At 38.9% G+C, this 14,626-nt stretch overlaps 1 protein-coding gene and 1 long non-coding RNA gene across 4 annotated transcripts in view; one reads left to right on the top strand and one right to left on the bottom strand.

Moving 5' to 3' along the window:
- The window catches only part of ADGRL4 (adhesion G protein-coupled receptor L4), a 76,013-nt gene extending 75,263 nt beyond the window's left edge, over positions 1-750 (bottom strand). The window contains exons 1-2 of one of the 3 annotated variants that reach the window (XM_051625161.1): positions 634-750; positions 53-113 (exon numbers count right to left, since the gene is read on the bottom strand). In XM_051625161.1, coding sequence (XP_051481121.1) covers positions 53-74 — 22 coding nt within the window. In that variant the 5' untranslated portion in view covers positions 75-113; positions 634-750. Of the gene's footprint in view, positions 1-52; positions 601-633 lie in introns of those variants that run through there. The other 2 variants (XM_051625162.1, XM_051625160.1) reach the window with 2 other exon arrangements.
- LOC127387171 (uncharacterized) lies at positions 365-14,167 on the top strand. The gene is made up of 3 exons (XR_007890063.1): positions 365-416; positions 12,171-12,260; positions 12,507-14,167. It is a non-coding gene; the product is annotated as an uncharacterized LOC127387171 (long non-coding RNA).
- Positions 14,168-14,626: the final 459 nt, after the last annotated feature.

The raw sequence follows: 14,626 nt of genomic DNA, 5'->3' as shown, positions 1-14,626 counted from the left end.
CTGCTCCTTTCCCACCTGCCATTCGCTCCCCAGGGAAGGAGATTTCACCTACCTAGGAATGGAAGCAGTTTCATTGGTGATGCTGTTGCTGTGCAGTGCCCAGTGCAGAGCCCCTGTGCCACAGAAAAAAAACTCCCTGCCTTAAAATGTATCACCAGGTGCAAAATACGCACACATGCCTGTCAGGAAAGCAATGTCCTGGTGCAGGCACTGCCCTGAAATTGCCCTTTGTCCCAAGTTTCACGTTTCCAAAAGCTCCTGAGACTCACATGCAGGACAGGGAGGGTCAGAAGGGGTGGAGGACTTGGTCTCCTGGCAAATAGGGTATAAATAAGAAGGAAATAAACAAGAAAGTAAAAGAGAAGCAGGAGCCTGAGTCTTGCAGGGGATATCAGAGAAGATCCAGCGGTGAGCAGGTTAGAGGGACATGGGTTAAAGTAGCTGCTTGGGAGGGTGCCTGGGGCAGGGGGAGGATGCAGATGGAAGGGGTGAGCCGCAGTCTGCTGGCAGGAGTAACGAAGAAGCAGAAATGGTGGAGCAGATCAGGGAGGGTAAGGAAGAGGTAGAGGAGATGAGTAACAAACTTAAGGTTCACAAGCTCAGAAGTAACCATCTACATGCTTCCTTCCACACCTTTTCCTGGTGTGCTGAGTATATCTGAGCCCCCAGACTTATTTTTTTGGAGACAATCTTGGCTGACTGCAATTGTTCTTCCTATGGCTTGCTTCAGTTTTGAGACCAACCCTTACTGCAGCCAAGCAATGTTTCTTTAAGGGTAATGGCCTGTGAGGAGGTACAGGAAATCCACTGAACTCTGCTTTGTGAGAAAAACAAAGACATATAGGCCAGGAGGAAAGAGGCAGGAAGCCAATTGTATGGCCGGGAATCTCAGGAGCCAAACTGAACTGAAGCTTCCATGAGTTCGTGGGACTGAAACAGGGTGTTCCGTGATAGGACATATTCGTTATAGCTAATTTGGTACAGCATTTTGCATGCCTTTGTGTTAGACATGAGAGCAGTTCTGTCCTCATTACAGCATTCTAATCAGCGAGTCTTCAGCACGTACTTATATTATGCATGAATGTGGCAATATTTTCTCTAATCTTGTTATGGATGATGTGCATATCATCACTTCCCAGCTTTCTGGAGATGCCAACTCATATATTGAAGAATGGTAAAACTGAAGCATTGATGTATGCCTGTCTTTATAGATGGAAGCAGAAGGACATGCACAAACAGGCATGCTGCTGGAAGAACGGAGAATATCTCTAAACTAAAATGGATGTGAGCCTGTGCAATGACAAAGTATCTCATGTCTGACTAGAAAGTTTTGAAGTTGGAACTTTGGTAGGAAATGATAAAAAGGCATCAGCCTGCTCCTAGGAGCTATCTGTGGATATGGCAACATTTTTTCTGAACTTATTAGGAACTATTTGCTCACCACAATTTTCCAGCTTCGTGACTGCTGCTGGCTGGAATTCAACGAGTTAAACTCTACCCAGGCCAGGGTGGTGTGAGGCAAGTAGAAATAGCACGTAGGTGTCTCCTTGGCACAAGCTACTTCTGTAGCACCTTGGGAAAGAGAGAGGAAGCTCCAGTAACCGGATGTTAATTTTTGATGAACTGCAGAATACTGAACAAAGGGTGCAGGTGTAGGAAGATTGTTTTTCTCCTGTTTGATTTTGTGAGGGAGGAGGACTTAAAGGGGAAGAGAGGAAGGGACTAGGAGATAGTTTGTTATGTTAAGTCTTCCCTTAATCTAATGCACAGTGGAGCAGAAAGTCAAATGAACTGAGGAAAGCTTTGATCTGCATGTCCTGTCCTTTGTGCTGACATGCACTGTACAGTAAGTGTGGCTTGTCTCAATTAACTTATAGATTCTGCTACTGAATTTCAGTGGACTAGTAAAGGATGGATTTGAAAAGCCTATAATGCAGAAATTTTCTTATTGTGCCATGTCTTTTTACTCCACAAAATCAAGCTAAGAAATGTTTGATAGCAAGCAAGTGGAAAGAGCAAGAAGTTGCAACCTAAAATTCAGGTCTTAAGAGCTGGAAACATTTTTTTTAAAATTCAGAGATGTATGTTCCAATTTCACCTAGACAACAGCTTTCTGCAAGGGGTGTATGGATAGACTGTTTGGACAGCAATTCATGAATCATAGTGATAGTAAATTTATAGTAGAAACATTCAATTTATTTTTCTGTTGAAGGCCTAAGGACACAGGAAAAATTGTGGATGACTCAGAAAAATCATAATCTCACCATAAGAAGAAAAATGTCTCCTTTCCTTTTTGCTAGAAAAGCACAAGATAACTTGCTTTTTAGTAGTCAACAGTTCAAACTTACCTAGGGAACTGTGCCAGCCACATCAGGTTACTTTCCATCTGAAATAGGATTGCTGAACTACTTACTTGACTCACAGGTATAGTGGACAACTTCAAAGTCAGTGCACAGGTCTAACTGGCAAGCAGTTTACGTTGTGACCAGCAACGGGTGAGGAGGGAGCACATAAAGAAGAAAGATGTGAAAGAACAAAACAAGGACAGAAGAAGGAAGGTTAGGTCAAGAGGAACTCTGGGTGATAAAAGGAGCTTTGATCAGATTTAGAAAGCAACAGGGAGACAGTGAAGAAGAGGGATTTAGGAATATCTTAATGAGATCTCAATACTAGGAGAAGTGGATTACTTTTGCATTAGACTGCTTTGAAAACTGGTTAATATGAGTATCAGTTAGAGGCTGAAGACAGCAAGGTCGCAGTAGGCATGGGTGTGGAGAAGGATGGGCTTGAGAAAGATTTTATGGGGAAAATGAAGAGGAAAGGGAAGATTTCTGAGACATTTTTGAGATTAAACCAGGAGGATGTACTGATAATATCTATTGGTGTTTAGGGATAAAGAGTTAAAGAAGTGAAGATGAGCAGATGAAGACATGAGAAAGTAGACACTTTCAAATTTGTGCTGTAAAAATTTTCAAAATATGCTGAGAAAAAAAAAATAAGGTGTCATAAATCTGAAGTATTGATGGGTGCCTCTCTTTATAAGCAGGGAGGAGTGATAGGCAAAAACATGCATATTCCCAGACTAGAGATTATGTCTAAACCAAAAAACAAAGGGGTACAAGAATGTGAAATGTCAGTACTGCAGAATCCATTCCTGTTTGCCTTGAAATAAAGAAGCATTAAAAAATGGTTTGTGGAAACACTCCAAAAGACAGCCTTTCCAGTCTTACTCCTGGGAAGCAAAGCCACAATTCTGTACTTAAATATGTTGTTTGTTTCATAAATGGTATCATTTATGTTTGCAAGACTGAGTTAGGAGGCCATAAGCAAATGAGTATACACAGGTTAACATTCTTGACTTCAAACCACCCGTTTAGAAACTACTGGGTGTTTTCCAAGCTTCTCATTGTGAAGAGGTGTATTTATTCACAGTGGTTTTAAAGGCAACGGAGATGCTGATTGTGCAGACAATGCTACGAAATTAATACCCAGAGCTGATGATGGATGGAAGTTAACACTTCCTAGAGCTCAGTCTTACGCAGGTTTCAGAAGATAAATATACATAAATATAAACCAACCAATTTCATTCCAGAAACTGCCTATAGAACAAAAAGAAGGAGCAAAAACTGAGCAGATCCAGTATTAGACATGCTTCCTTTGAATGAATCAACTGTATTAAATGTATTTATTCCCTTGGTGTGATCAAACTTGGACTCCTAGTTGGAATCCAGTCTCACCCCATGTGCAGTTTCATATTACAGTGGGGAAAAACAAGTGTGCTATATAAGGATATATATTTCTTTCTCAAATTACAAGTTAAGCATGCCACTTAGCAGGAAATTAAAAATGTCATCTGATGGGCATCTTACAAATCTATCTGCCACAGGTTGCAGACCCTGCTTTCAAATCACTAGGGATTATCCCAAGAGGGGATGGTGAGAGTGTTTATGAGACTGAGAGCTCCTGAATGCTCCAGGTAGGGTTCGTTCCAACATCTTCAGCCTCCTTGCTGTTGAGTTCTAAGTATATTCAGCACCCTCAGACTCCAGTGTCTAGCCCAACTACAATGTGCTCCTCTATAATCCACTCTGCATGTGCAGAATAGCCACATGTGCTTGCATGGACACGCTCAGACATTTATCTCTATCACATAAACGCATATATGTGTCTGTAACTGAATTGGGTTGATAAATATTTAATGCCAATAATAAAAAGATGATCATGATCTTTCCTTTCTGCCCTTGCCTATTTTGACAAATGACTGTTCAATTGAATCACCAAGTTTGCTGCCAAAAGAAAAATGGGATGTAAAACAGACTGAGCATGCACAAATACTTTGGATAAAGCTTTTTCTCTATGCTTGCCATTTTTTTTAATTATTATTATTTTTTAAATATCAAGTTAATTTACTGGTTCCAAACCGAGAATTTAGATGATCTTTATACTACTTCAGCAACATCTCATTTATCCGAGTCATTGGAGCAATTATAGTGGTTTTTTTTCTAGTCAATAAAATCTGGATACAACTGAAAATGTACTTAAATGTCAGATCAAAATAATTAATTTCCATGGTTGGTTACAATTTTTTTTCAAACAAAAAAAAACAGGAAAAATATTTTTTTAATGCAGACTAGCCTGTCATAGAGTAGCCCTCAGAGGACTCTAGCTCAAAAGTAGTGTTAGCATCTGTTTTATAACTGCCTCACCTCACCTTCCTGTCTGAGTGCCTCATGAATCCTTATCATTTTATGGGCAAACATCATATTCCACCTGAGCATACAAGGCTGAATGTATCTCTTGGGATGATGCAACTGCAGGCAATTCTGAAGCAATAAACACACAAACACACACAAACATATGCATGCACACATTCTACTAAATCTGCATTACCTATGTCCGTCTGAAAGAAATTGCACATTTAGGTGTTCAGAGACAGTTTCTTTCTGCTCTTTGCTTTACCTAGGATGAAGTCATGAAATGAGGGAATTTTAAGTTAATACAATGCTTCTGAAAGTCAGATTAACTGCTCTGTTTCCACATCTGCTATAATACAGAAGAGATGTACAGTCTAAGTGTAAAGATCCTTACAGGTAAAAGGGGTAAAGTAATTCAGTTTTCATGTCTGTTTATGTTCTCCTGAGACCAGTCATGCTATGGTAGTGCTAATGAGAGTCCCATCTCTGCAGGAGATCATCTCAGTCCCTCACAGTTACAAATGTCCTGGTTAACAGCTCCTAGGAGTGCCTGCTCTCTGCTGCTTTTGTGCTCTGCTCTCCTTCTCACTGTCCTGCCCATGGTCAGAGCCTTCAGGGGGAACCCTGTCCCCATTCTTGCCTCACTACCTCCCACCAGCTGCATCCCTTTCTCCTTTCTCCCAGTGACTTCTCAGGAATTTGTACACTTCCTATCTGAGAAGTGGAGAAGGAAAAATGCTTGAGGACCATGGAAGGGAACAAAATGATACTTAGAAAAGGAAAATGTTGGACAATTATTTAGGACTTAGAGCAGAAAGTTCATACTGTGAACTGCCAAGAGTGCTGTAAGTCAAAACAAAACACCTGCATTAAAACAACAGCTGTATCATCAATGACTTTTTACATTATCCCTTCCCAGGCAGAAGGTTTTCTGTGATGTGTGGGCCAAGAAACCAATTGTTCTGTAATATTCTGTGATATCATCTCCTTCATTCAAGGTTTCAGGAATATGGCAATTCACTAGGAAGTTGTAAAGTTTGGAGAAAAGTTGGCAGTAGCCAACAGATCACAAGAGAGGTCCCTCCACTCAATTACAGCATGGACAATGCTTTGAAAGAGAAAGAAGGGCAGAAGGAACAGCAGGGACATCCCTGCTATTATTTTATTGCTTTTCTAGCATCCCAGTTACTTGGCAAACCATGTTGCTCATGTGGACTGACTCTAGAAAGAGCTTCTTCTGGAACCCAGTAGTACACAGCAGAGAGTTTGGAGCAGCTACCGAAAAGTTGAGGCTTTGTTGTTGCCTGAGACAGTGAATTAGAGCAGTATTCTCATTCAATTCTTCATGCTAGAAGTTCATGTTCCTGTGGTGTTATGGGACTGATGGCTGAGCTCTGGCAAGTCCTGTTGAAGCAGATTAAAATTAAATCCTGTAGTATGCTGGTTAGACCACCACTACAGAAATGAATCTCAGTTGCTTCAATGAAAAGCTTAGTATCTTAATTTAAATCTAATTACTCATTGCTAAACCTTTATTTCTCTAATGCTAGCTGCTGGATTGTGGCATGTCTTGAAGAAACTTTAAATATGCCCATCATAGAGTTTAATATTCTTTTCTATGATGCTGATGCTCTTTTGACTGTAAAAGTAAACTCTATTTATCTTGCATCTTTCAGACAACTTTTAATGTGTCTACCCTGTCCTCTGGAGTTGTTTATTTTGACTATGTCCTTTCAAAGTTCCCTTCTAGCTTAAATTGGTGCAATTCCATCCTCAATATGAAAAATGAATTATAAATAAGCAAATCTAGGGATTTTTCTTCCCGGCTTCAACTCCTGCACCTAGGTCTGGGGGTCACTATTTCTATATTACATAAGCCCTGCTTCTGGCTGAAGTAGGACAGAAAGAGATCCTTCTGATCTGGACCATCCCTTTCCCAGGAGTAGCTAGTGGCCTTTTTTCCTTCCTCACTACTGCTGGACAGTACATTCATCCTAACCCAGAAAGGTTACAGCCAATTCCACCCCATCAATACATACAAGTAGTTAAAATAATTTATTCCAATGTTCATTATCTTGTACTTGTCTGCACTGAACTTCATCTGGTATCTTGTTATTCAGATCCTCAGGTTTCACCAGCTCCTCTTGAAATTCCTTACTTTGCTCCTTGGTTTATATTAACCTAAATAATTTTGTATTGTCAGCAAATTTCAGCACCTTGTTATTCATCCCATTTCCCATATCATTAAATATGAGTGGTGAGCAAATAGTGGAGGAAATTATTAATGAATATTCATTTGAAGTTAAAAGCAAATTCCATTTTGACAACATTCGTGACTAGTCTTTGTCCACTTTCTGCAAACAGTTGAGTGCTAAGGATTTATTAGTGCAAATGCATGCAGGAAATTCACATTTTACTCCCATATACAAATAATCCTTCCAAACAAAATTAAGTCTCTATGTTTGTAGGTAAATCTCATCTTTCAGGAGTAAAAGGGATATCTCTAGAGAGGGGACAGGATCCCAGAAGCTAACAGTATGTTTTGGAAGACTCCCTTTCTCTTGCAGCAACAATCTAACATGAGACAAGTAAGGAGAGAACTGCATGTCTGACACATCCCATTCACCATCTACATCAGCACCCAAGCAGAGACTTGCAGTCTCCAGCCCTCCATTGCCATCTGCACTGGCTCCTCACCAATCCCATGTATCCAACTGTTTTGGCTTATGGACTGGCTGTCCCATTCATTCTGGCATTCTGGTTGAGTCTCATCTAGTAGGGGATTATGGACTTCCAGTAGGTTTGGTTGTACAGGTACTACTTGGTATTGTTGAACTGAGCCATTTGCAGCTCCTGGCCATGACATGGACTTTGAGACACCCTGCCTATCTCAGCCATCTCAAGAAGTAACAGTCTCCTTTACCCATGCAGCAGAAATTTCCCGGTTTACATGAGGCACAGCTTCCTTTTAAACATGGCCCCATGTATTTCTACAACAACGTCATAAAATATGTCATAAATCAAGATCATAAAAGAAGGAGATATTTTATAATAACAGTTAAGAACCAGTCCAGTCTGTTACCACTTCTGTTTTGCGTTGCACAGCACTGCTAACCTAGATCAAGGTTATCATTGAAACCCACACAGATGCTAGAAAGGGAGACCAGAAAAGCAAAGCCTGTGAATAAAGCAGGGAATTTGCAATACTGTGACACAAGGCATGAGAAACAATGTTATAGCAGAGACATTAAAATTATTAGACTTCCATATGACAATAAGAGGTTGAACAGAGGTAGCTGGTGAGCAGTTTAATTTGAGTCCTCCCATCCTTTATTCCTTATTATTTTTAAGTGGCATTGATACTGTGTTAAGTGCTCCTATAAGGACAAGAAGCCTCTTCAGTCAGTTCAGTAAATTCAAATCTATGTTCCACATTAAGCTCTGCATGAACACACTGTCAAAGTTCTCTCACACTCACTCACAGAGGAACATTTGGCCTTTAGGATGATTAGCTTAAATTGTTTTAAAGTCTGTTCTGCACATTAGTATAATGACAAAACCAGAATGGAATATAGTCTGCAATGCTCAAAAAGCAGCAAGATATATGTATTTGCCTCTGTCATACATAGTTCATCACATGAACACTGAGGTATGGCAGGCAGTTCCTGAATAAATTCCTGCCTGTGAGCTAAAGGTAGTGGAAAATTTCCTCATGCATGGCTATAAGGCTTGTTCTTGAAAGAACTGAAATACAATGATCCTATTCATGTACTCCTTGAACTGGTATGTTGAAGCTTTCACTTACTAATTCAGATTTTTCACATTAACTTTTTAAAGTACTTTCAAAATGCACTGCTGCTCTGTGTATGTAGCAGAGTCAGTGCTGATTATATTGTATGATACAGCTTTTTTCTTAAGGTTGCAGGAAAGGAGACGTGCAGATATTCATATGTTACTTCCTTCACAGAAATGCCAGTATTTAAAGTAAAAGGAAATTAAAATGAGATTCCATTGTTTAGATGAGAAAGTGCAAAGGTTCATGACTAAATTAATGTAATTCTGATTTTGACCTTTGGACAAAGCATTCAAGAGCTTTCCAATAATGACATCACACTTACTTGGTGCTTATGCCTTGGTTTGCATTGTTTCAATTATGTAAAGAATAAAACAACTACAGATTTCTAGTGTATGCATGATACACCGTTATATAAGTTGTAACCCTAACACTCATCACAGTTGCTTTAATTCAATTGATCATATGCTGAACTTAGCTCACAAATCCCTTCCCTACAGCCTGACAGCCAGCATCCTGGAAATGTCTAGGCTAACGAACGGATGTGTGTGAGCAGTTCCAGTATGTTTCAGGGAACTACAGGGATGTGGAAGATGCATGTGTGCATATGCTATTCTATATTTCACATTGTTTGCCGATCTCCAGTCTTTAAAATTCTCCCCTAGGTATCTCAAATTATCTTTTATTTCAGTATTTTCAAAGCTGCCCTATCAAGAAGAGGGTTTCCTTGGAGATTTTGAGAAGATTTTGAGCTCACTGAAGCCAAGGGAACTGTGCTGCTTTATGTAAGCTGAGGATCTAGTTTGATAGTTTCATCTCTGTGAATACAGAGTAGAATGAATTTATTCAAACTTATGAAAGCCACAGGAATAACTTTGTTTGAACAATTCTGTTGTATCCCCTCTGCATTTACAGTGTAATTTAGCAGACTGAAATTAATTTTTCTTCCCTGATTATGTTTTCTAGACACTGGAAAGGTTGATGAGTACAATACAGTTTTAAATTATGTGTCTTGTTTATGCTTTTTTCTTTATGGTCCATTACTGTAGGATTTGAGTGGAACCATATGATTACAGTCTTAGGTTGTCATGCAAATGGACTCATTTGTTCTACTTCCCATTCCACTTACCATCCTTGTCAATGCAAGGGATAAATCTTGCTCTGTGTTCTGCTCCTCACAGACTTGCAAGGCTGTCATCAGAGTGGATTAATCTTCTGTCCGTGTTATCACAAAATTCTCTGTCCTAGCAATGACTTATCACTGAATTTAAAGCCTAAGATACTTTATACTCAATCTGTGGACTTAGTCTTCCAACAAAAATTGTAATGAGAGCTAAAAATGGTACAAAACTAATCCATTCTTATCACAGTCTTTGAATTGTAATTTCACGCATTTCCTTGAATACGGCATTTTACTGAACAATAGCAAGAGAGAACATAGTAGAATAACGTACTTGAAATTTCAATTTTAAATGTCACTTAAAGTAAACTTCCAAATTGTTAAGTGACCATAACTGTATTAGAGGCTAGCCAGCACAACTGCTGCACGAGCAGTTCCTTCGAGAACAGCCAGGGTGTGGACCAACTATTACCCAACAGCATATAAAAAAAACATTAAAAATAATTATAACGGTGGGATTTAAACCTAGAATAACACAATTTTTAGTTATTCCTTCCACATATAATGCCTTAAGTCTTCTCTTCATGCTTAACTAGTGCACAGTTTGTAAACTGACACGTTGTTATGCATGCTTGTAATTTATTCTTTTCTTAGGTTCTCACACTGGTCTACATTATGAGAGAAAGATTTTTAAGCATTTCTTTAAAACATCTTTTCATGTGTGTGCTCAAGATCCTAGATGAAATAAGAAATATTTAATATTTTTTGCTCTCTGATGTAATGTATACAAGGACAAAAGGAGCTGATTTGAACTACTCTGTATGACGATGTCTTCTAAACTTGAAGAAATCTTGATGTTTTATTAGTATATTAGGCTTGTCTACAGGAAGATTTTAACATGAGGAAAAGAAGTCAGTGCTAGACTATGTTAAACAGAAGTAAGGGCTTCCACACCACTTCCTAAAGCTGATTTACAGAAATTCCCATGTTAACCATTGAATTTACAGAGTCTGTTTGTTTGACTTCATAGTTGGCTATTTTGGTCAGAAACCCAGTGCAAATTTTTGCATGTCAGCTCAGTGATTTTTCTCACCATGCTTTATGTGATGCCTCTTAGAACTGGCAGTAGGCCTGAGACTTGCTGTTCTAAACTGCCATGATGCTTCTCCCATAACTCAGCTGTGTTTTGCCAGCTCTGTTTCTAAACTGCCATGAGAGCAGCCTGGAAGACACACTGCTCACTTACAGCAGTCTTTACTATAAACAGGATAATGTCTTATATTGGCATTTCCACAGTCAGTTGGATTTGGCTTTGTAGAGCTTTGGAGGACTAGCATTATGGTTTCAGGAGAAAGAATTCTGGAGGATGAAATAAAAAGTTGGGGGTGGGTTTGCTTTTTTGTTGTTTTTTTTCCTTGGATTCATTTATCTGCAAATGCTTGCACAAAGTGCAGCATTGCTGCTTTATTTGATGAGCTGTGAATGCTTGCTAAAATGCAATCCTGGAAGGAAAGGCAGTGCTGAAGAATTTTATGCTGGAGAAAGTGGTCGTTCTGCTAAGTTGTTTGATGCTCATTTGAAGTGACAAAATGTCCATGTGGAAACCCTTTTTCTTCCCTACATTTGAAGTGGTGGGATAACTTTGCTGCCTAGAATACTGAAAGAGGCTAAACTTGAAAGACAGCAACAACAAGCAAGGACTGTACTAGTTCCACATGGGTATTAAGTTTAGCTAGGCCTGTAATATACAGTGCTGCCACTGGGTGAGAAATTACTGCCTTAGAAATGGAAGAAGGCTTGGTTAGAAGGACAAATCTAAGGATGAAATCTGTCTTGAAATAAGCCTGTTGAAACAAACCATTTGCTTTGCCATGAGCTCTCTTTATGGCACCCACACTCACAGATCTCACTTTGTACCCACAGTACAAAATATGCTTTAAAAATTATTGGCATTTCTTACACGTTTGCAAGTCAAAATTAGCCCATCAATGCCCACATCTATAGATTCTCATTGTGGATGCCAGGCAGCACTTCAGCCCCGATGCTCTCTCTGCACTATAGCACTGACCTATGGCTCAGCCTTGGGACCAGCTTCCATTCCTGGCTTTTACAAGCTCCGCAGCATGGACTCAGAAACAACTGTGCATGAAGACCTCTCACTTTTCTGCCAGGCCATATAATTTATGGTCACTCTTAGAAGTCTCCCCCTGGTTGGCTCTCAGCGTTTATCTAGAAAGCATGTTTTTTTTCCTTTATGGTATCTTGGGAGCCTGGCACCTTTTCTTGGGTGCCTGTGGGGTTACAGCAATTTGTGAGAAACTTTTCAGTGTGTTGGTAAATGCATTGTGCGTTGGTAGAATGGCTTGCCAAAGTACTCTCCATTTCCCAAGGAAATGGGCAGATGTTGGGAGCACTAATCAAAACTTAGTCCTGTACTCTCTTCAGTCACTATCACAGAGCGTTTTTCCTTTGACTTGGCACTAGGAGTCAGAGCAGGAATTACCATCTTGGTTTTATTTACTCCAACATCTTGTAGACGTTTGCTTTTCTGATGCTTCTCCAGATGGGACTGAGCATGCAGCTCTTTGAGTTCCAGAGCTCTACAGATATCCAGATGGAAGACCAGGGAGTGCAGCAATCAGTATGTAATTGGGTAAGTGATAGACCTGCTGCAAAGCAGCATTACCTCAGTCTTAAGGAGGATTAATTACAAAAGGCCTATGATGCCAATTAATTCTCTTTTAAAAGTAGTGTGTGGATTCAAGGCACTTTAAGTCAAAGAAGCAGTAGTTAATTCAACATAATGTGCCTACGTAAATAAGCAAATGTTGCAAGATATTAAGCATTTTACATATCACACAAATGGAAGTATCTGAGTTTTTTTTTTTTTTTTTTGTAGATGTATCCTGTAAACACTAAGAAACTTATCCCTCCTGCCACCAGAGATGATCTTTCTAAAGCAGACTGTAACCTCTAGTTTTGTCTCACACACAGCACCCAGCGCTGAATACCGAATGTGAAGTTTGATCCCAAAGTGCTGATAAAATGCAGCTGATTTCTCAGCTTAGGCTGACAAGATTTGTTCATGCTTAAAAAAATAACATCTCAAGTGACAAACCCTCAAGATTTCAAAGGAAGCCTAAGAGAGTTTTGTTCAATCAGAAGGTAACAAAGATGCTCTTCCTGACACATTGCTGCAGTCTCAACGGAATAAGAAAGACACCGAGGAGGGGCAAACACTACTGATCAGGTTAACAGGAAAACTTTCTTTGCGAGCACTAATTGGAATGCAAATCTTTGTACCATAAAAAACCTGAGCTATGAATAGAGCACTGGAATTTAATTGATTAAATGTGTCAGCTTCTAAAAAAGCAGGAGATACATGCCCTGATATACCTGACTCTCAACATTTTTATTAATAGGTATATCGTGGTGCTTCAGCTTGCTTAGAGATGCAGGTATAATACACTGTATATTTTTACACTTTAGTAGATGTTCTGCTGAAAGCACACAAGAAAGAAACTTGGTACATAGGGTAAGCTGGAATGTGCTTGGCAATGGGGTGCTGGCACTGCTATCATCAGCTGAACTGTTCCAGCAGCAGACATGTACAAAAGCAAGAGGTGGGGCTGGCAGTGACTGAGTGTCTTTGAAGTATAGAAGTTTGCCATTGTTCTATGAAAGAAATGACAATAAAATGTATTATACGTAAGCTTGTGAAATACCAGGAAATCACAGAGAAGCAAAAAGCAATGAAAAAGCACTACCTTAGGCTAATTGTTGTCTTAATTTCATTGCCAAATAAACCTTAGCACTAATATGATGATATTTTTCCAAATTGTCTGCTGTAAGAAGCTAACAAATCTACGAATCTTCTACTGAGTAATGCACTCACCTTTGGATAGGTATGACAGAATGCATGGGTGAATATGTGTGAGAAGGCTGGCCCATCTGCACAGTGCTTATCAGTATGCAACATGACAATTTCCTCCACAGCTGCTTTCTTGTTATAACTCAGTTGCAAAAATCATATATCCAGTAAGTCACTCTACAGATGTTCACTTCCAACCTATGAATGCTCTCTATTATTTCCACAAAGTGAATTACATTTTTCTCAAATCCTGGACCAAAATTTATCAAAGCACAAAACAGAACTTTTCAAAATTACTGTAATTAATGGAAAGCCTGTGAAATACTTACCTAGCCAAGGGCAAGTATAAAATCCTCCAATGAAGTGTCATAAAAAATTATGGCATAAATTAAAGCTGAACTAGTATGCATTTGTTAATCTTCCCTGCAATTCCCAACTAAAAAAGAAATTAAAATAAAAACTTCAGGATCCTGTAATTCAAAATAACAAAATTCAGGTATACAACATGATGCATGGCATCATGCTGTTTCATTAAACTGACTACTATATGACTTGTGTTTTATTATGGGAATAATATTTAATAGATTATGCTTGCATTTTGTGTTGCATACCTGGTCTCACATTATAGCTCAGAGATTTATACTTTAAAAAAGAGAACATGAAAAGAGGAAATAAAACAGGTAAATCAATAGGCTAATGTTTGTACTCTGTGTATAACCACACAAAGCTTTTCTGATTTTCCAGCAATTCCAAAAAGCCTGAAACAGTTCCAAAAAAACTGAGTCAAAATGAGAAAGCATGAACTGCCTGAAAACATAATATATCATCTTAAAAAATAAAAGACTAAAGAAAAAAAATCTTCAAATAGAAAAATCCTTTCCATTTAAACTACTGAAATATCAAAATATTGAATCGCAGCAAAGCATCCTGACTTCTGTTTCAGTTTTTATTTGAATTTCCATCCATCTCTTCTTGACACAAACAATTCAGAGAAATTGAAATGGAACCAAGGAAAACTCATTGCCACCCAATCAGTGTTTTCCAACAAAATTTGACCTACCTCTAGCTTTATCCTTGCACTTGGCAAGAAGATTAATTTATTTATGAATTTTTCAAGTTTGTTTTTATGGTTTTCTAGGAAAAAAACC

The sequence above is a fragment of the Apus apus genome, chromosome 7 (genome assembly GCF_020740795.1).
Source record: "Apus apus isolate bApuApu2 chromosome 7, bApuApu2.pri.cur, whole genome shotgun sequence".
Classification (NCBI taxonomy): Eukaryota; Metazoa; Chordata; class Aves; order Apodiformes; family Apodidae; genus Apus; species Apus apus.
Note: the sequence above shows the minus strand (reverse complement) of the source record. Positions and strands in the feature narration are given on the sequence as shown.